General features: G+C 39.1%; 1 protein-coding gene across 8 annotated transcripts in view; it reads left to right on the top strand.

Annotated features, from left to right (window-relative positions):
* The window catches only part of pard3bb (par-3 family cell polarity regulator beta b), a 367820-nt gene that overhangs the window by 81834 nt on the left and 265173 nt on the right, over positions 1-20813 (top strand). For all 8 annotated transcript variants that reach the window (XM_022680248.2, XM_022680245.2, XM_022680244.2 and 5 more), the window contains one exon: positions 4836-4930. In XM_022680248.2, coding sequence (XP_022535969.2) covers positions 4836-4930 — 95 coding nt within the window. The remainder of the gene's footprint in view (positions 1-4835; positions 4931-20813) is intronic.

The following is a 20813-nucleotide window of genomic DNA, read 5'->3' as shown; positions in this document are numbered from 1 at the left end:
AAAAAAAAAAAAAATAGATCTGACTGAAAACTCTTTTCATTTTATCTCCAAAATGAAAGCTTTAAAGGGAATTGGTACTTTAACAACATACAATTAGTTTGAATATGAAATTAAAGAAATTACCATATTTTTTGCTTTATACTGCGCACTTAATTTTCCCAAAAACCGTCAGTGTGCCTTTTAATCCGGTGTGCCTTGTGTATGAATTTTACCAGTCATTTTGTAATAAGCAGTAAAGCCACTCAAGTACACACAAGTACAGCATTATACAGGAGTTTCAGTGAAGTTTCTTCAACACTGAGGCTGGAGCAGTATTAGCATTAGCTGCAAACCCCAGCGCTAGCTCTTTCGTCATTCAGAGGCGAGTATATCAGACTGTAGCCTGCGTGTTTACCGTGTTAAAACAAGCTTTGTGGGAGCAAACCTCTAGCTGATAGTGCCCTGGGTTTCCGGAACACATTCGAGACACGATCAAAATCACACCTGAATCTCTTGGTACCCTTGGTGGAAAACATATTTAATTGTTAAGAAGGAATGGCAACACTAAAAAATAGTTAAAAGCTTATTATGTCCTGTGACAATTTTTTTTGGAATGTGTAAAAGACCTAAAATGTAGGAATAGATGTATATTTACAAATGAAATGAGGAAGTTGAGCAGGCCATACATGACCTTTTGGAATCATACTTCTATAATAAAATGTAAGATACAGTTTTTTTTTTTTTATTTAAGACTGTAAATGAAGATGGTTAGTGTGTGTATCTTAGTTTTGCACAATACCAAAATTATGACTTTTAATACGATACCTGCCTAAATATCTTAAAACTGATGCTAAAATGATACCATGACAAAAACCTAAAACATTATATTATAGAAAATCAAACATGGAACTACAATAATTAGTTTTTATAGTTTTTATTAATAATAAAAGAAAAACTGGAAAGGTTAACAATGTGATGTTTTTTCCTTATTTCAGGTAAAAACCGAATAAGTTCATTGAATTTCTTTGATCAGTAATTCAAAACATTGGTTATAAGCTGAACTTGTGTCTATACAGCAGTCAGAAAACTCAGAGAAGACACAGAGCTTAGAGACTCAGACACTAGATTAAAGTGTTTGTGATTGAAAACTGAGAAATAAACAATAATAAAGTAATTGAGTCACCAAAAACTACTTTTGAAAGAAACTGAGATTTTTGTTTGGTGTCTGGTGCTTGGTGCTGATTGGGTTAAGGTACTGCTATTGAATAAATGGGGTATTGTACTGTTTTTAATGATGAAGTATTGAGATACCTTTCTAGTATCTGTATATCATTTAACGCTAGTGTGTGCTCCTATAGGGAATTGTCTCTATTGTGCCTTGGGTGAGGATTAGAAATCCAGAAGGGTCATGCACCTTCTCTCACAGCTATATATTGTATCTCTTTTTGAAAGCTGATGGCAGTGGTTTCAAGCTTATCTTTCAGTCGTGACAGCAGTGATGATATTAATAGATGCTACTGTAAATAGTTTGCTAAATCCATTAGAATGCCACTCTTTGTGACTCATTAGAGCAGGGTTACGAGCTCGTCGACTGAAGCTGTTTTTCTTCAGCGTGCGGATGAGCGGGAGATGCAGGCAGTGTGTGACTGAGACGCGGCGTGCTGAAAGACTGGTGTGACCGCAGCTGCTGTTCCTCCATGCCCTCTGTCTGTGAGGAGCGTTTGATTACAGAGTGATGGGAAGAATGTCTCATCTCCTCCTCTCCTTCTCTCTCTCTCGTTGGTTTGCTCACATTCCCTTTTACACCTCCTCTCGGTGCTCAGCGGGATGGGTAAGGGATTGAGCACTTCTTTCATATGACATTTAACTAAAACGACACTGCTGGCACATCCCCTTCAATCCCACGTCTGGGGGCTTGATATCCGAATATACTCCTGTTTAAGTGCTGGGCACGTACAGTATATGAGGGTTTCAGAGCTTCCTGGTGCTCTGGTTACCTTCATACATATAATAGAATGTCCTCAGTGCCTGGCTTATATTATGGTCTTGATGAAGTGGTGTTTGAGAGTTCTGTGGCTTTACACCAAGGCCGTGCTCCTCCGCTGGCCTGTTAGTTAGGACTAATTGTCTGGACATACAGTGGCCTCACGCTGGCCCTCCCACAGAACAGCTGGGGGTCTGAACAGACCGGCCACAGAACCGTGTCCCCCCTTATTGTCCCGTTACCCCCTGCGGAGTGAAAACGGGCAGACATGGCAGCCTGGGGACGTTCTAACCCATCAGAGCCTGTCCTTCCTGGCTGGGCGAGAGTGGAGACACAGCCGTCAGAGCATGCAGGCCTGCAGACGGAGAAGGACTGAGGACTGTTCCTGATGGAGAAACAGCCAGAACTATTCGGTCTGGCAGAACACATTTTACCTCCTGCTGGAATAGGAAAACTTGGGCATATTTCTGTCTTTGCATTTCTTGCTATTGCAAATCAGAAAAATCTGAAAAATGTGAAAGTGTCTCTTACATTTATTTGGACTTGACTCTGAAAAAAGAGACCACTTTAAGTGAGTTTCTTTGATTTTTCCAAGTTGAAAACCTCTGCAATATAATCAAGAGGAAGATGGATGATCACAATCCATCAAACCAAGCTGAACTGCTTGAATTTTTGCACCAGGAGTGAGTGGCATAAAGTTATCCAAAAGCAGTGTGTAAGACTAGTGGATGAAAAAATGGCAAGATGCATAAAAACTGTGATTAAAATTCAGGATATTCCACCAAATTTTGATTTATGAACTCTTAAAAATGAATGAATATGAACTTGTTTTTTGTTTGCATTATTTGAGGTCTGAGAGCTCTGAATAGTTTTTTGATATTTCAGCAATTTCTCATTTAATGCAGATAAATGCTCTAAATTACTATTTTTATTTTGAATTTGGGTTCAAAATGTAAAACTATAAACTATGTTGTCCATAGTTTATAGAATAAAACATCAAATAGCAAAATCAGAGAAACTGATTCAGAAACTTAAATTGTCTGGTGATTTAGGGCTAAAAATGTGGTACAAAAACCCAAATAATATTTATCTTTTTTTGGGCTTGGACAAATCTGGGGATAAAAAAACATATATTGTGGTTAAAGGAATTAGAAATTAAAAGGACCATCCAGACTGTTAGCAGCACCGTATCCTCAAGCCAGGATCCGTCACTGTGCACTTCTGTGATGGCAGTTTCAATGAACTAAATTCATTCATTCATTTTTCAACAAGACAATGCATGACATGCGAGGCGAAAGAAGCTACAGGACTGGACTGGCTTGCCTGCATACCTGATTGATCGGTCCTCAATATACCTCACACTCATGCTTGGTGTTATCAGTGCCAAAAAATCACAACAAGCGTAGTGAGAAGTAATGATAACATTACAAATTGAGAAACAGCGATGTATATATACAAAACATAAAGATATAACTTCATACCATCAATAATTTTCAATTTCATTACTCTGCCAATGTATTCTTATTTAGGGATATAAACATATAGTTTATTGGAAATGTGCAGAGCTGCACAAGGACAAAACCAACCAAAACATCTAAAATGTTCTGCCATCTAAAATGTACTGTGAAATCGGTGATGGTATTGCCAAGTGCTTTTCAGCATAAGCCATTCAGCATAGACCCAAGAGGGGAGAAATACTTTTATGCTTTTTTATTTTTATTTTAAATTTAGTGGACTGGAAGTTGAGGGCGAGGTGTTTAAAGGTCAACAGAGTTTGTAAAAAGTGGAGTTCTTGAGGGAGAGTAGTGTCAAAGTAGCTGACACCATCACATCCGCTGTGTTTACTGTTCAAAAATAGAACCAAATATAGCATTAAACCCTTCTGACTGCTGCTCTCTTTCCTTCTCTCGTTCTTTCTCTCTCGCAGTCTGTCCTTCCTCTCTAAAAGCCCTTGATGCGTCCATTCTTCTCTGGAAAGTGTGTTTTGTGCGGCGTGTTAAAGGTCAGCCTCTGCTCGCAGACTGTCCTCTCCTCAGCCTGTGATAAAAATCAGCTGATAATATGCAGAGAGATGAATTATAGAGAGGAGAAGAGAGTGAATGAAGTACTGTAGTGGGGTTAAAAGTGGATACTTCATGTTGTGAATACAGGTGCTGTGATTTCAGGATCTTTATTTACCAAGTGTGAGCTGTGGTGGGAGTTTCTCTTGGTGCGGATGTCCATATTAAATCTAAGGCCAAAAGTAGTGGAATATTTATAAATTGTTTTTTTATGCACTGAAAATGGAACATTTTGTAAACACTGAAAAAAAAATACATATGAATAAATAAATAATAAATAAATAAATACTATTCTATTACAAATCACAGTACCAGTCAAAACTTTGGACACACTTTCTCATTCAGTGAACTCCTTTAAAATGCTGAGAAAACTATTCCAGGGGAAGACACTGAAATTATACTAAGAATGTTCAAATCTGTCATCAAAGATAAGTGGTTACTTAGAAGACTTTAATGTATGAAATATATTTTGGTTTGTTTAACACGTTTTGCTTATAAAATAATTCTGCACGTGTTCCTGTAAAGCTTTGCAGTCTTCAGTATTAAATTTGCAATGTAAAAAAAAAAAAAATTGCATTGAGTGAGGAGAAATGTTTGGTGTATTTGTCTGTTTTAAAAAAATATCCAGATACACGTTGACAGGATACAAAATAATCTAGTAGAATACACTTTTTTTGTTATTTATATAATAAATTTAGCATATTACTATATATTTGTAGGCGGGGCATTGTTTTGTGTTAGAAGTTTTGTTTTTTTCTCACTTAGACAAGTAAAATATGCTGATTATTTATTGAAGTTTTTGTGTGTTTCAGGCACTCCTTTGATGGTGAGGAGCAGCAGTGACCCTGCGCTGGGAACTCCAGGAGATGCTGGACAGCACAGTGAGGACCTGACCATCAGATCCACTGTAAGAGCCAGATTCATTTATTAATAGATACTAATAAAAATGATGATAAATATTTTTGGAGATCTCTTCCTAATAACATTTTTTTTTTAAAGTAAACAGCTGTTATTTTTATAGCAGTGATGAGTCTGTGCTCTTCTTCATGTTAAAACAAACATGTGCTTTGTGAATCGCTCATTTCACCCCATATTTCTTTTGTTGAATTTTGTCATTTACTCATTTATATAAATATATATTTATATATTCTCTTCCTCAGTAACTCGTGCTGCTGGGAATAAAGAAGCCTATGGAGGCTGTTTGGCTATAATGAAGGAAGAGTGGAGTGCTGGTGATGGACTGTATGGATGTGTTTATGGTGCTTTGCCAAGTTAGCGGAGTATTCTGTCTATTTGTCTCTGCGAGAGCGCTCCCTCTGCCTGTGTCCTGCTTAATGGGCTGATTCCAAATAGATGGAGTTTTTATGATTACCACTCTGCTCATTCAAGCCCTTTTATTGGAGCATGGTAGATGACATTAATACATTTCATCTCTTTCTTTCTCTCTCTTGCTCGTGCTTTCTTACTCTAACTTGCACGTTCTCTCCCTCTCTAACCCACTCGCACATGTTCTCTCCTTTCACTAGCTCACTCTCTTCCTTCTCTTCGATTCATTTTCTCTATCTCTTGTTTGTCTCCTCTATATTTTCTTTCCTTTACTTAAAATAACTTACTTTAGCTAATGAATTCTCTTTACAAACAACATTCTTCGTTTCTTTTTTTATTTCTTTACTTCCCGTCAGCTTTTTAGCTCTGCTCTGTCATATATTTTTTGTAACATTCATATTTATATAGTCAGCATGTTTCTCATCATATAAGTTTTTGAGTTCAGCTGTTCAGCTGTTCTGCTGTCCTCTTAATACTCATTTGTATAATAGCCAATGTTTTTTGTACATAGATAGATAGATAGATAGATAGATAGATAGATAGATAGATAGATAGATAGATAGATAGATAGATAGATAGATAGATAGATAGATAGATAGATAGATAGATAGATAGATAGATAGATAGATAGTACTGAAAATAAAAGTACAGTGTTGTGTAGTTATTACAAAAAGCAGTGGAAAGTTCACAGAGTGAAAGGCAGAACGAGAGCAGTGTGGTCTTCTTATAAGATCAGCTTGATTGCTTTATCAAACCTGGTGACAGTGCAGAGCATCTACCACTCTGGCTTTAGTGATAATGTGGGTTTGGAATGATTGCTAACATTTTTATAATTGTATTGAGGAACAATGCAGCACAAAAAAATATATATCAGAGTAAAAGTATTACACTTATTGAAAATATGTAGTGAAGTAAAAGTGGAAGAAGGAGCAAATAATAATACTCTAGTAAAGTACAGCATTTTAGTACTTAAGTGCAGAAGTGAATTAGTTTTACTTTGTTACTATACATCTCTGCTAAGAACTTTTTAAGCAGTTATAAAGAAGATTGACCCAGGTCCACATGCCCTGTATTTTAGGTTTTTAAGTTTCTTGGGGTCCCAGAATCTGTGAACTTACAGGCATGGTAAACTAAAACACAAGGACCATTTTTGTGTGTTTTCCCATTAAGTATTCTGGCATCAAGTACACAGTTAGAGCATTATTTTATTTAAAATGCTGTTTTAAGCATCCAAAAATGTTTACGAGGGAAAAAAAGGGCATCTGATTGATTTTGGTATCGGCAAATACTCAAAGTTGTGGCGTCAGTAGTTGTATTGTGCACAAATTGGCCTTAACTTTCATACTCTTCTCTCTCACTAATTAATTCTTTCTTGTTGCTTATTGTCTAATTAGTATTTTTCTCTGTCTCTAATCCATGCTGTGTCCCATCTGTCTATCTGTTTATCTGTCTGTCTACTACTCTTTTCTACCCATTAGTTTTTATTATCTCCAACATTCACTTTCCTCTTCTCTGCAGTTGCCGACGTTTAGAACTCATTTCCTCTTGGTGCTGTGTCCAGTGTTGATGTATTTGTCAGAGTGCTGACCTCCTTGTTCCTACAGAACCTGTTTACTCAGAGTATTACCACGTCCAGCCTAATAGTGTCCTGAACTTGTGACTGAGATGCTGACCTGCGCTTGCTGCTGTTAATTAATCAGCATTGTGTTGCTCTGCACGTATGTGGGCTGCTGTGGGTCACTCGTGTGATTTATGCACCGGCCCGTGTGTTGTCCACTGGGGTTTTTCACGCCTGTTAAGGGCCGAGCTGAGGGTCCGGGCATTCCTGCTGGATCAGGTGACGCGATGCTGGCGCTGTGCTGTTATTTATGAGTTTAGGAGGGGAAAGGGGGGTGCGTTTCTTTTCTCTTGCTCCTTTCACCCACGACTGAAGTCTCATTGTTTCTGAAACCCTGCTGTCAGGGTTGCCAGATTACTTCAGTGATTTTCCTATAAAGAAAATGACCAGTAAAGTGCATATCAAAACTAGTTGAACATCAGTTTCACCTACAGCATAGCATACAAATTCTCAGTAAATTCAATAAAAGTCTCCATGTTTGTGTATTACAATTATCTATCAGCTTGTAGCTTATTAGTCTACAAATCTGCTCATTCTATCCGTTTTGCTACATGTATTTAGAGGCAACAGGTATCTCTGCAAGAGGGGGAAAAAATATATTAACTATTTTTCTAAGGCATGATTGATTAACTGATTAAGGCTCATTTTACCTCCTTAGGTACAAAATTGATTGTTCGTTTTATATGTTATAACAGTCACTACCTATCAAATTCTACCTATTTAATTTCCGTTGGCAAAGGGATTAGGCAATAAGTGTTGTAAAGGGCACATTTTCTGACAATAATGCTCAGTTCTACCTGTATCTGAATGCATAAACATAGTATGGAGACAAGGCATAAATTATCCTTTACGGTTGTAGTCCTTTAAAAATAAGTCTGGTTGTCAGCCATGTCCAGTAGCAGCTTGTAAAACATCTGTTCCAATGAAAACATAGAAACAAACTGTTAGAAACCCCAAAAATATATATATATTTTATGTGTGTTCTACACTGCCTAAAAAAAAGAAGTTGGGGTTGATGCTGCAGTTGGTCAGGTCTAGGTTCAGCAACAGTATGTGCTGAAAGAATGAGGTCAGCTGACTACCTGAATATACTGAATATAGACCAGGTTATTCCATCAATGGATTTTTTCTTCCCCGATGACACGGGTATATTCCAAGATGACAATGTCAGGATTCATGGGGCTGGAATTGTGAAAGAGTGATTCAGAGAGCATGAGATCATCATTTTCACGCATGGATTGAGAGAGTTCACCACAGACTCCAGACCTTAACCTCATTAAGAATATTTGGGATGTGCTGGAGAAGCGCTGCTTTGTGCAGCGGTCGGACTCTACCATCATCAATGCTGATCTTGGTGAAAAATTAATGCAACACTGGATTGAAATAAATCTTGTGACATTGCAGAAGCTTACTGAAACAGTAGCACAATTAAAGCCAAAGGTGGTACAATTTTTTTTTGGCCCAGGCAGTGTATATTGGTGGTTAAAAAAAAACAAACGAAAAAAAAAACCTTGGTATGCTTAAAAACTAGTGTACTTAGAAGAACTATACCATTGCCATTTTCAGTAAAGGTCAGTGTTTAATAACAATTTATTTATTCCTCTGCATCCTTTTAATATATTGCAATTCAATCACAGTCACAGTGTGGCCATGTAGCCACAATCCCTCTATTCTTTTCTCTCAGTCTTCTGCTGGGCCTGCCATCACGCGCTCTTTCACCTGGATGCAGACTGTCAGATAACAGGCTCCCCATTCTTCACACTGTCCTGGGACATGTCTGCCCCCACACCCCGCCCCATCCTTCCCTCCCTCCCTGAGGGGATCAGGAAACTCCCTCTCCCCAGGTGACGGGACTGAGAGCGGACAGCGGAACGCTGATGCTGACACTGGAGTGCGTTCTCACACACACACACACCAACACAACACACACTTCCCCGCCAGTGTTCCGGAACGCTCCCCAAAACATTTCCAAACAGAGGGGCTTCCTCCCGGTGCAACCTGATTCAGCCCCCCTCCCTCTCTTCCCCTCTTCCTCCAATCTCTGTCTCACTCCTCTGGACCTTTTGTTTCTCATCTTTTGTCCTTCTATCATCTTCTTTTTGTGTGTGTGTGTGTGTGTGTGTGTGTGTGTGTGTGTGTGTGTGTGTGTGTGTGTGTGTGTTTGGGTATTCAGCACACATTAAGCGGACGGTTGTTTTTCAGCTCTTTTATTATCCCGAGGCTTCCACACACCTGCGGCCATCCATGTATTCTGGTTTTCCTCCTTCCTTTTCTCTTTTACACCCTCTCGTCCTTCATCTCTCTCTCTCTCTCTCTCTTCATCTCCCATCTGTGTGTGTGTGTTTCTGTTTCTGAGCAGCCAGCTTGACTCTTGTTTTTTTTTTTTGTTTTATTTTCTTTATACATCAGAGATTCAGGCCCACACACACACACTTATAAAGGGATGTGCCACAGAATATGGAGCAGGTATTTGGGCCAAATGGTAGAATTCTGAATTCTGCATCTGCAGGTCTACTTTATTTACCTACTCTGATGTGGGCGGCACAGGAGAGCCACAACTGAGTGAAAAGTGAGGAGAGGAAATGGGGAGAAAGAAGGATAAAAGCTAGAAAGAAATGGTGAGGATGGATGGGAGAAAGAGTAGTAAAAGAAAGAAGAGGGGTTGAATGGGGTTTGTAATTGCTTAGTCAGGTGTCTTTTTTGCATTCTGGCTCCGTTCAGTTGTTTGCAGGTCTTTCATGTGGTTTGGCGAGACCTGGCCAAGCCAGACCAGAAAACCCCTCAGAGCTGGCGAGCACGACTGTGAAACTCGGCTCTCCTTAAGATCTTCTCAAAAAAAATCTAAACCACTAAAAGCCATGTGAGAGCAAAGCTTTGAAATCCAGCTTTGTGTCCTTGCTGATAGCAATACCGCACAGTTTCCACTTTCTGCAGATCCCATCTCTAGTATCAATTCAAATTCAAGAGATGCTTTCAGATAAGAGCTTGGTTTTGGAAGCTTGGCAGGCGTCGCTTTTTTCACTTTTGGCGAATTTCCGGAGCTGTGAGCTTTATGAACGGTGGGAAGGTACGACTAGCATGTGCGCCTCGTTCTGTTTGGGTTGCTTCTGATGCTGAATTTCCCCCGAGCGCTAATTAACGACAGGCGTTGTTTTCCTTATGGTCTGTGGTGGCTGGTTGGCTGCTGCTGCTGTTGTTGTTGTGCTGCCGGTCGTGGTGTGAGATGTGTGTGCCCGCTCTCTGAAATCCCAGAGGTCATCTCATCTCCTTAGGGCTCTGCAGTGGTCAGCAGTCTAATCCACTCTTCTCGCACATGGAGAGGGGGTGGTTTCCATTTTCCTCTTTCCGTAGTGGTGAAATTATTATCTCTGAGGGCCCTCTGGTCCATGGAGAGCTACGTACATATATACATGCAAACAGTGCAGAATTAATAAGTATGGTTACGTCGGAGAAAAAAAAAATCTGCAGCGTTCATATGGAATATATGTTGAGATTTAGGGAATTACTGAGAAGCACTTTACTCAAGCTCCTAGCTTTGTACAGTAATAGCAGCAATAGTGTTGACCATGTAGACCTGAGGTAAAGGTTCAGCTGTTTCAGCAGTCCCGTCAGATGTTGCTGATGGCGGGGAAATCCGCTCCAGATGTGGAGACTTTGACACCGAGTTCCAGCCAGAAACTCAAATCTCCAGTTGGGAAATACAACAGGATTGGGTTCACTTTAATCCGACCTGTGTAATGTGAAGAGTGATGTCACTGCAATGGAAGCGCGAGGTCACCAAGTCACGGAGTGACCTCACATTGAGTTTTTAATGGCACAAAGCTCCTGTGTTTCCTCACATCTCTGAGGGATTTCTGGGATTTCTGTGAAGGAGAATACTAGACAGGCAGGCATGCAAAATATGCTATTAGACAAATTGAATTTGAGGACTCTGATGGAAATGTTCTAGTAGTGGCAACAGCTACCCACTGTGCCGGAGCTGAGTCCACATAGATCTAATTTTATTTTTCTGCCTATGTGCTTTCCTGAAGCTCCCAGTGAGACATAAAGTGTTAATTTTCTCCTATTTTTGGATGGTAAGAGAGTAGGCTGTGTTATAATTAAGCAAACTGCAAAGGATTCAATAATAATACCCTAGAAAAATAGACCTGATCCTGCCACAATTCCTCATATTTTTCATATAACAGAGCTGCACTGTTCTGCATGGTTAGAGTTATAATGAGATTATATAGACTGTCAGTAATTTGGAGGCGATTCAAAATAGGAGAGTCCAATAACTAATTCAGAACAGTGTTCAGACTAGTCACTTTTTGGCATGTGTGCCAAGTTCAGAAATGAGAAACACTTGTCCAGTTGCATTCAGGCAAAGGTTAGATTGGTGATTTGCATAGGGACGAAAGATTCTGATTAACTTTTGCACAGTTTGTCTGCCTTTAGCTCTGTATGATTTAAACTGTTTTTGCTTAGCGGGATGCATTTACAGGCTTAGTAGAATGTAAGTGATGTCTGACAGCTTGGATCTGCAAAGTCTGAATGGTAGTAATAGCAGAGAAAATTGCCTCCTGTACGAGAACTCGCGGTTCTTGTAGTGAGAGTAGTCCTTTCCAGTTTAAATTTCAGAGAATAGCCAGTGACACTTTTTTCTTTTTTTTTCGTTTTCTTTCAAGATATTCAGTGTCTATGCCTCTGCAATGGAGAATGTGTTGACAAAGACTGTGTTTTATGTGGCCAGTTTTCCATCAGCCTTACCCAATGAGGGAAGACAGATTTGCAAAGCATAATATCAAGATTTTTCTTGGTGGAAAGTTTACCTCTGGTTTAGTTTCACACATAGAGGAATTTATTCAAAATGTGTATCAGGAGCCAACTGCACAAGCTAAGCTTAAGTGTTTTTTGGCAGGAATGCCCTTGCTCTTAAAGAAACATTGCACATACATCTTGTAATAAAAAATAAAACTAGAAAATCTGAAAAGCGCCTAAAAATTGTCCTTGTTTTTACCATATCTTGATCATTACATAATTTTAAGTCAACAACTAGAGCTCCTTGTCAATCATTATCTGCTGCAGCCAGTCATCTTAACAGATCTTTCAAAAAAGGCAGTAACCAATCAGGTTATTATATCTTATTCAGGATAAGACAGTTGATATCTGTATCGGTATCGGCCGATACCAGAAAAGCTGATAAATGTATCAGTAAGAAAAAAATGGTATCGTGCATCACTATTATAAACCATTTTGTGTTAGTGTTTAAAGTTTGCAATATTAAAATACTATATAGAGGTAAATGGAAGTAGGAGAGGTATGGACAAAGCTAATTGATGTTGCCTGGTCCCTGGCATTTGTTTGTTACACAGAAAGAATTGCTGTGTGGAGTTGAATTGGTGCGTCTTGAAGGAAGGATTTTTGCTACAATGGGCTGTAATGTTCACATGTGGGCTTTCTGGTTATTTTGGGCAAATTAAGGCTTTTTTATTCAGTGTGAATTGGTCAGCCTGATTATATAGAAATGACTTTTCCCTTGATTAAACTTGTTAAACGAATAAACTGTGTGAATAGAGATGGGTGAGAAGTACTCAGCACCATATTCATGCTTTTTAGGACCCTAGAAGCTTCTAAAATTGCCTCCTGAAATCAACACGCTCTTCCTAAATTGCTAGAAAACTGTGCTCTCTGTCTTTTCTCTTCCCTCGTCTTCTCAGTTCTTGTTAAATTCAGCTTAAAATCACACAAGTGCTTAAATTAAAACTCTTCTGCATCTAATCTAACACTAATTCAACTCTCTCTCTCCCTCTCTCTCAGCCCAATGGGGGTAATTAAACTGGCACTTTTCACTGATGAAGGCTCACACACAACAGGAGGAGGATGTGTGTGTGTTGGTGGGAGACTGCACACACTTAGGTGCATTTGTGTGTGATGGTGGTGAGGGTGAGGGTGGTGGTGGGGGGATGCCAGTCAAACGGCGCTGAAGGGAGGCACTCTGTTGGCTTTGCTGCTGTCACTGTAACACTCTGTTTTGTGTGTAATTTCCGTGTTAACATGCGATACTCCTGCCTGGGGCCTGAAGGAGCAGAAGCTGAGTCTGCTTCTTCGTTAAGCATTTTCTTGCTTGTATCTTCTCACAAACCTAAGACACATAACATCCTCAGCATGGTTACTGGCTCTCTCACAGCTGGCCAGGAACACACATGATGGTCCAGAACCACCTTGCACTTTACCTCCCAACCTTTTCATCTGAAGATGTATAAAAAATCCAAAAGCATCTATAAAAAATACATATTCTGAGCACAACTGGAAATACATTAAATCAGGGGTTCTCAACTGGTCTCATCCCAGGGCCCACATTTATAGAATACAAACTAAACAAATTCATTTTTGAAACATAGTCTTTAAAAATCCATTTAAACACACACATGCATGCAAAGTGAATTTAAGAGCATTTTTTATAAACTGAGAAGGAACATGACAACTACATTTTAAAAAGTTACTACAATAAAATGAAATATCGTAACTGCACAAAATAAATAAGGACACAAAATAAGATATCTCACTTCATCTCTGCATTCAGAGTACATTAGTAAAAAAAATCTCCCTTTTTTTCCTTTTTCCAATATAAAATAGATCAGAGGAGCAATAATTATTGGGAAAAAAAAATTGGCAAGCTGTCCATGACTCACTTTTGGGTCCCAATTCACAAGTTGAGAATTTCTGCATTAAATCAAACAGATAGACTAATATACTTCAACGGATTGTAATGATGCTGATCTGCCACCAATTCCCCCCCTTAAATTTTAAATGCTAATCTTAATTTCTTTCTATTTATTTTGTTGTTTATTATATCCTTGCTCAGTCCTCCATGATTTCATGTCTTTAAATAAAATGGGAAAAAAAACAGAATTTTAAAGGTATGTTTAAGCAGTAATACACTAGAGGGAGTGCTATAACGTGTAATATTGGCACTGCTGTGCTGTGATAAAATTAATGTTTAGTCTCAGTCATTTCATTGCAATCAGAACAGTGAGAGATGAAAAATAAATAAAGAAAGAGAAATCAATAGGCATAAACAATAGGTTTCCTTTCAAATGCTTTGTAAAACTAATGCACAGTTACATTTTGGCAGAGAAATATGTGTTTGGATCAATCTCATTTTTATGTTAGTCTAGGAAACCAGACACTGCCAGTATTAGATTTGCCTCTGTTTGAACGGGATCTGCCCTATGTATGATGCTGACATGAAATACCAGCCAGCTCATACCGATTGGCTGGACACAGTGGGGTGGCCGTACTCATGCATGAAGTTGAAATTTTAAATAAATGAAAAAAAAAAAGGCTGCATTGAGGTGAAACTTGGTTGGTGGTGAAAACCTGCTGCTGATGAGAGGAATAGAGAGAGAGGGAGAGGGAAGACTACCTTTAACATAACAACACTCGTAAATCCACTACATTCCCACAATACCACGCAAAGCCAAATTTTACTTGCTCAAGGCTTACAGATTAGAGTTTCTGGCTGAAGCTTGTTGGAATTTGGTTCAACATTATATGTTAATCCATCTTCATCCACCAGGAGGAAACTTTAACCATGGCTCACCATGTACCGTGCATTCTGTGTGTGACTGTGTGCTGTAATGGTTTGTTATTAATACGTATAACATTACATTCCAGTTTATAGACATGGTCTATATCAGTCCCATTATTCTTTGGACTCATTGTGGTGTTCCCCTTATTTTATGTTTTTTTTAAATGTTCTTTTTTATAAAATAATCTCTACCACTCTACTTGGGTGAGTCTGCTGGTTAAGCAAATTAAAGAAACCACACATTCGTGAGTTTTTTTTTTTTTTTCTGGATAAGAAAAGTCAGAAGAATCACATAAAGAGCACCAAGCAATGAGAGGACAATACACACGGTAAAGCCTGCAAATGGAGACATGGAAATTACATGGTTCACCAGTACCATTAACGTGTCACTGTCTGGACTCCATTCATTTTCTATTCTTACTCTTTCAGACCTTTTTATCGCATTAAAATCACCACTGTCAGAGCATAGCCCACGTAGTGTAAAGGGGAGTTTCACTTTTTTTGTCCTCCTTAAAATGTTCTTTGTGTTTACACAGTGTGTGGATAGTCAGTGGAAGTTGGAGTGTTTTTTTTTTCGGGGGTCTGTATATGTCTGGCTTTTCTTTATGATTCTGTATTTGGCCATTCTGGCCTAAATCAATTTACTTCCATTAAATATTTCTGCAGAGGAAAAGCTCAGTAATGGATTTTGTGCTGACCTTTCAATTATTCTCAGGGTAAAAATGTGACAATAACATTTTTGAATATATGACGTAGTCAGTGAACTTTCCCTCAAAATGTAGCCGCCTTTTGTGGAAGCACGCTCTGGTGATTTCCCAGCATGCCATTTGACCCCTTCATCTGTAGCTTTGTCTGCTTTTTCCTTTTTCATGAATTTCTCTTAAAGTCACATTTCTTGCTCTTTTGCTCCTCTCTCCTCTTTTTATCTTCACTTTTGCTTGCTTGCTCTCTTTCTCTTTCTCTGTGTCTCTGACTCTCTCTCGCTCTCCTCCTCCCCTCCCTCTTTTCCTGGTGACAAGCAGACGTCTGCGCGGCGTGTACCTCCCCCCGGCTGCCAGCACGCCAGCATGTCAGTAATAAGTGAGTGTGGCTGAGAAATGACAGGGTTGGAGCTCACTAATGCACTCTGAGCTGCTGCCTCCCTCACACTGGAGACAGAGAGAGGGAGAGAGGGAGAGAGGGAGAGAGGGAGAGAGGGAGAGAGGGAGAGAGGGAGAGTGGGAGAGGGACAGGTTGTGGTAATAAGCCTGAGTAATTGTTCAGATTGTCACTTGGCCTTTACAGGAGAAGTAAGTGGGCAAGAAAGAAGGAAAGAAAGAAAGAAAGGGAAAGGGGCCTGCAGCTCAGCCTCTCTCCTGTCTGTGAAGAACAGTTAAGTTTTTTTTCCACAGAGATTTGGTGAAAAATACTCTTTACACCACAGCGAGCACTTAAATAGCACCTGATTGAAAGAGGAACCACTCTGTGCTGGTTTTTGCTGGCCATTGTTTGCAGTTTATATGGCCTCACACTTAATCTGGCTGCATTTAATCAGCTTTTCTATTCATGATGGCATTGAATTACTTTTTTTTTTTATATAAAACGTCTGTTTGCTTTGTAAAAGTATGTTGTTTACTCATCTATTCGCTTGTTTATTGAACAGTATGCTCACTGCATATTGAAATTTATATAAATATTTTTTTTCCAGAACTGTACATTGTCCAGGTAACAATAATGGAGAGGAAAATAAAACGGACTACTTCAGTTTCTGAATCAGTTTCTCTGATTTTGTTATTTATAGGATTATGTTTGAGTAAAATGAACATTGTAATGTTGTTTTATTCTATAAACTACAGACAACATTTCTCCCAAATTCCAAATACAAATATTGTCATTTAGAGCATTTATTAGTAGAAATGACGTAAAAAAATGCAGAGCTTTCAGACCTCAAATAATGCAAGTAAAACAAGTTCATATTCATTAAGTTTTAAGAGTTCAGAAATCAATATTTGTTAAAATAACCCTGGTTTTTAATAACATTTGTCATGCATCTTGGAATGTTCTCCTCCATACATACAAGCATTTTTGACTGTTTGTGATTGTTAGAAATTCAACCTTCAGGAATCAGTAGTCATATTCAGGAGTCAGGAGACAGCTTGAGTTGACGTGAGTTTATTCTCGTGCAGACAGAAAATCATACACGAGCACAGGCTTAGTTGGTCGTTGCTCCCTCTCTGTGTCCTGACTATTCCATCTGACTTGCTTGTGTGTCTATTACTGTCAGACTGACTTACTGACTAAGACTTTACATACAGTAAAAACTGCTTTGAACACAGCAGGGGGAAGCAGGGTAGGGGTGGTTGGGGTTTATGGAGGAGTATGTGGGGGGTGTCATCATTGGGGGTGTCTCTATTAACTTATGTTAAACAAAGAAGAGATATGTGAGAGATAAGGGTGAGGGACAAAAGGTTAGGAGTGTATAGGGGAATAGGGGGGTTAAGGAGTGAGTCAGTTGAGAACCTAAGAAAAGCACTATTTGCTATTGACAGAATCTCTCAATTTTGAAAACTTAATAAAAGTACAATTTGCTGTTGACAGAATCTCTCATGATCATCCATCTTCCTCTTGATTATATTCCAGAGGTTTTTAATTTGGTAAAATATAAAGAAACTCATGATTTTTAAGTGGTCTCTTATTTTTTCCAGAGCTGTGTATTCATTGCTGTTTATTGGCAAATCAGCAGTGTCCTTTATTCTAGACTGTTCAGTATGTTGAGCTGAGTATGTCGGGCTCATTTTTTTGAGCAGTATTATCCTCCATTTTGAAGACTGGAGAGAGCTGAGCTTATTTTGGAACACCTTGCCGAGTGCTGAGAGCTATTCCGTGGTGGTAAAATCTTACAGATGAGAGATTAGATAGTATGAGGATGTACTGAAGCCCTGGTGGTTTAGCTAAAGCTGTTTCAATTTTTCCTTGGGGGATCAAACATTTGTATTTTATCCAGGCATGTGTGGCTGACATCTGGAAATGCCTATATCTTTCAAACTTGAGCAGACCCAAAACTTCTAATTCCACAGTCCTCAGAAAAATGGACAGATGGATGTTGTGTAATCATCTTCCGAGAGTTTGTTGAAGCGAGGCAGTTTTTAAAGTTTTACTTTTGTCATCAGCTGTTCCAGCATCTCATCTTAGAATACCTTTACTTTATACCAAATAACATTTATATGATTATAGGAGTTTCTCCTAAACTCATTTCAGTATAGTTCCACACTGTGATACACTAGTGATACACTGAGCGGCCTTAACATTAAAATCACAATCCCCTTGTGTCACCAAAATGGCTCTAATCAATCACGGTATGGACTGCACTTGGCCTTTTTTTTTTTGGAGCAGCTTGTGATCCAGTAGTTCCAAATGCATATGTAGAGAATGTATATAAAACACTGTTTACACATTAACACACTTTACCTACATTTTTTTGTAGTTAGTACATTATTATGACCACTTATTATTATTATTATTATTATTATTATTATTATTATTATTATTATTATTATTGTGATCACTGGCTCCATGCTAACAATAAAGATGCATAAAAGCGTGTTGGCAGTATGTATTACTGTATTTTTCACACTATAAGGTGCCCCAGATTATTAGGTGCACTATCTATAAATGTCTATTATCTAATCTATTTTCATACATAAGGCAAAACATAAAAAGCAAAAAAAAAAAAAACATTTGCTTTTAAATAGAGATGGAACGATCGATTGGTAGTATATCGTACCGATTTTCAGCCAAAATACGGCCGATATTTCTCTGATTTTAACCGATCCGTTAAGCCGTTAATCAGAGCTGTGGGTGGATGGCCGGTGAAACTGCTCGCTCACAGGAAGTTGCAGTTCCTCATCCAACCACTAGCTGGAGCTGCATCAGAACAAGCCCCGTCTTTACACAAGTCACAGAGCTACAGCCCAGCCACGGGCTACGGACAAAGCTCTGTCAGTCTGAAACGTTTTACAGTTTTTTGCAGTTCATGTGTAGGACTAATGCGCCTCACAGTGAAAAGAAAAAGGTTTAAACCACAATAACAGGATAATACCGCTCTCTACAGCAGCTAACCTCAGGAGCAGTTACAGAGCTGGGTTAGCTCACAAGCTCATTAGCAAACAGCCGCATCAATCACGAAGCTAGTTAGCTCACAAGCTAACAACAGCAGGTTTTTAGAGCTGGATATGCATAAGTTTTCGCTTCTCACTGCAGTTTCTGTGTGCTCACACTCCAGTTCCTCCACTCCGTATCGGTTTATACTGGACGCGCTGAGGAAGCCGCAGTTCCGCTCAGATAAAATGAAAGACACATTGCAGTTTGCGCTGCTCACCTCAGAACCTTACTGCGCGGTTTAGTGGACACGGGCGCCAGGTAAGACTGTAGAAGGCTACTGGAGACTATTAGAGGTTATTGAAAGGGTTATTGGGGACCGAAATCAGTACAGGCTGGTTAGATAAGTGATTCACGTCCTCGCTGTGGAGAATACACAGCGCTGTCACAGTTTCGCAAAATTAAAAAAAGTATTTTGCTGTGTTGTACTGTTTATTAACATCATTAAAACAGATTTCGCTCATCATTTCAACTATTTGGAAATTAAGTTGAACGCTCTGTTTTATTGCTGTAACCTTACTTACTAAAAATGCGGAGTTTAAATTAGGTCCGCGCTCGTAAAAACAGTTTGAGTGCAGGCAGAGTCAGGCTGGTTTTTCAGCCCAATCTACGCTCTAGCTGGAAGAACAACAGCTCTAGATTACTGTTGTTCTTAATAAAATAATGTATTATTAGTTACATATTAAGAGTAAATATGACCTATTTTAAGAAGTAAGCTAACTCCGAAAAACAGGCTGTGAAGTTGCTGATGTTGGGATACATTCCTGCGATATTTAAGCAATAGACCCCGAGAGGGAGTGTGTCAGTACGAATAACATCACGGCTGTGACTCGGTCGTAGATCATCACCTCGAGTCATCGCACTCGAGTGTTCTATTGCTTTTATATAACAGTTTTTTTTACAAAATGAATTAAGAAAATAAATCAAATAACTTTAAAGAATTCAGTTTGAATATGTTTTAATATGGACTGTGCCTTCCGCCAAAAAGTAGCTCACAACAACTGTAACAGAACTGAAACTTAACTACAAAAGGTGCATGGTTCATACAAACTAACACCACGAAAGTTAGCTTAAAATCAAAATTGGGAATAAGCGAAGATGCTAAACTTTAGGAGCGTGAAATAACGCAGAAACTCTCCTCTCCTTGTCCGTGGAGTCGTCTTTAGGTGAAAGCTGTGCATTTTTTGATCATTTCTGCTTGTTTTGCTGGGTGGTGTTGGTTTTAGCTAGCCGGCTGGACTGTGGTTAGGTTAGCGTAGCTTGCTTTAGCTCAGCATTAGCTTAGCTTATCCTAGCCTGGCTGGTTAGCGTTCTGGCTGTCAGACTGCAGTAACCGAGTGATTTTCTTTCCTTTTTTCCACAAAAGACGTGCCAGCGCTGCGGGCTGCGGGCGAGCGTGCCGTGGCTGAGCGCTAGCCCGTGCTAAGCTAACGCTGCTGCGGGTGTCCTGTGTGTATACGCCGTTACTCGGCAACGAGTCGGCGGAGTGATAAAAGTTTAGTGTGAGAAGGCTGTGATGTTATCACATATATCAGCGCGGCTAGAGAACCATCAACCAATCAGATTGTGAGGTCGGAACTAACTGTTGTATAATGGCATATCAATATAAGAATTCTGGTGTCTTATAACTATTTACACATAACTTATATCTCTCCTGAAAAGTGTTTATTTTGGTCAGTAACACTCTTTTGTTTATTTACTATCAGTGTAAATTACCAGTGTTTGGCGTGGATGTAATTAGGGGAATCTGTACCAGGTTTGCCTGGCAACTGTTTGTCAATTTTTGGGAAAATTAAAAAACAAAATTGAGCACGAAAAAAACGGTATATAGAATGGAGTGTAAATAAGCCCCAAGTCTGCAACTGAAAGCGTTTGTATCATAATGTCAGTACTGTTCGTATTATTATAATTTTTTTAGTCAGTGTATTTGTTTACGTGTATGTTGTCTAGAAAATAGTCTGGTCCTGAGGTTTGCTCTGCAGGACTGTACCTGCCCTGGCCTGTGGGGACACAGTTGACGTGCAGGTTATTTGTCTGTCCTGTGCTGCACCTGCTGTCATTAGTGCAGCCATCCTACGGGAGAACCTTTGCTGCAGCTAATTGCTCTGGGAGTATTTTCCATGTCGCTAATCTCTC

This window comes from Astyanax mexicanus, chromosome 11, assembly GCF_023375975.1.
Source record: "Astyanax mexicanus isolate ESR-SI-001 chromosome 11, AstMex3_surface, whole genome shotgun sequence".
In the NCBI taxonomy this organism is placed as follows: domain Eukaryota; kingdom Metazoa; phylum Chordata; class Actinopteri; order Characiformes; family Acestrorhamphidae; genus Astyanax; species Astyanax mexicanus.
Note: the sequence above shows the minus strand (reverse complement) of the source record. Positions and strands in the feature narration are given on the sequence as shown.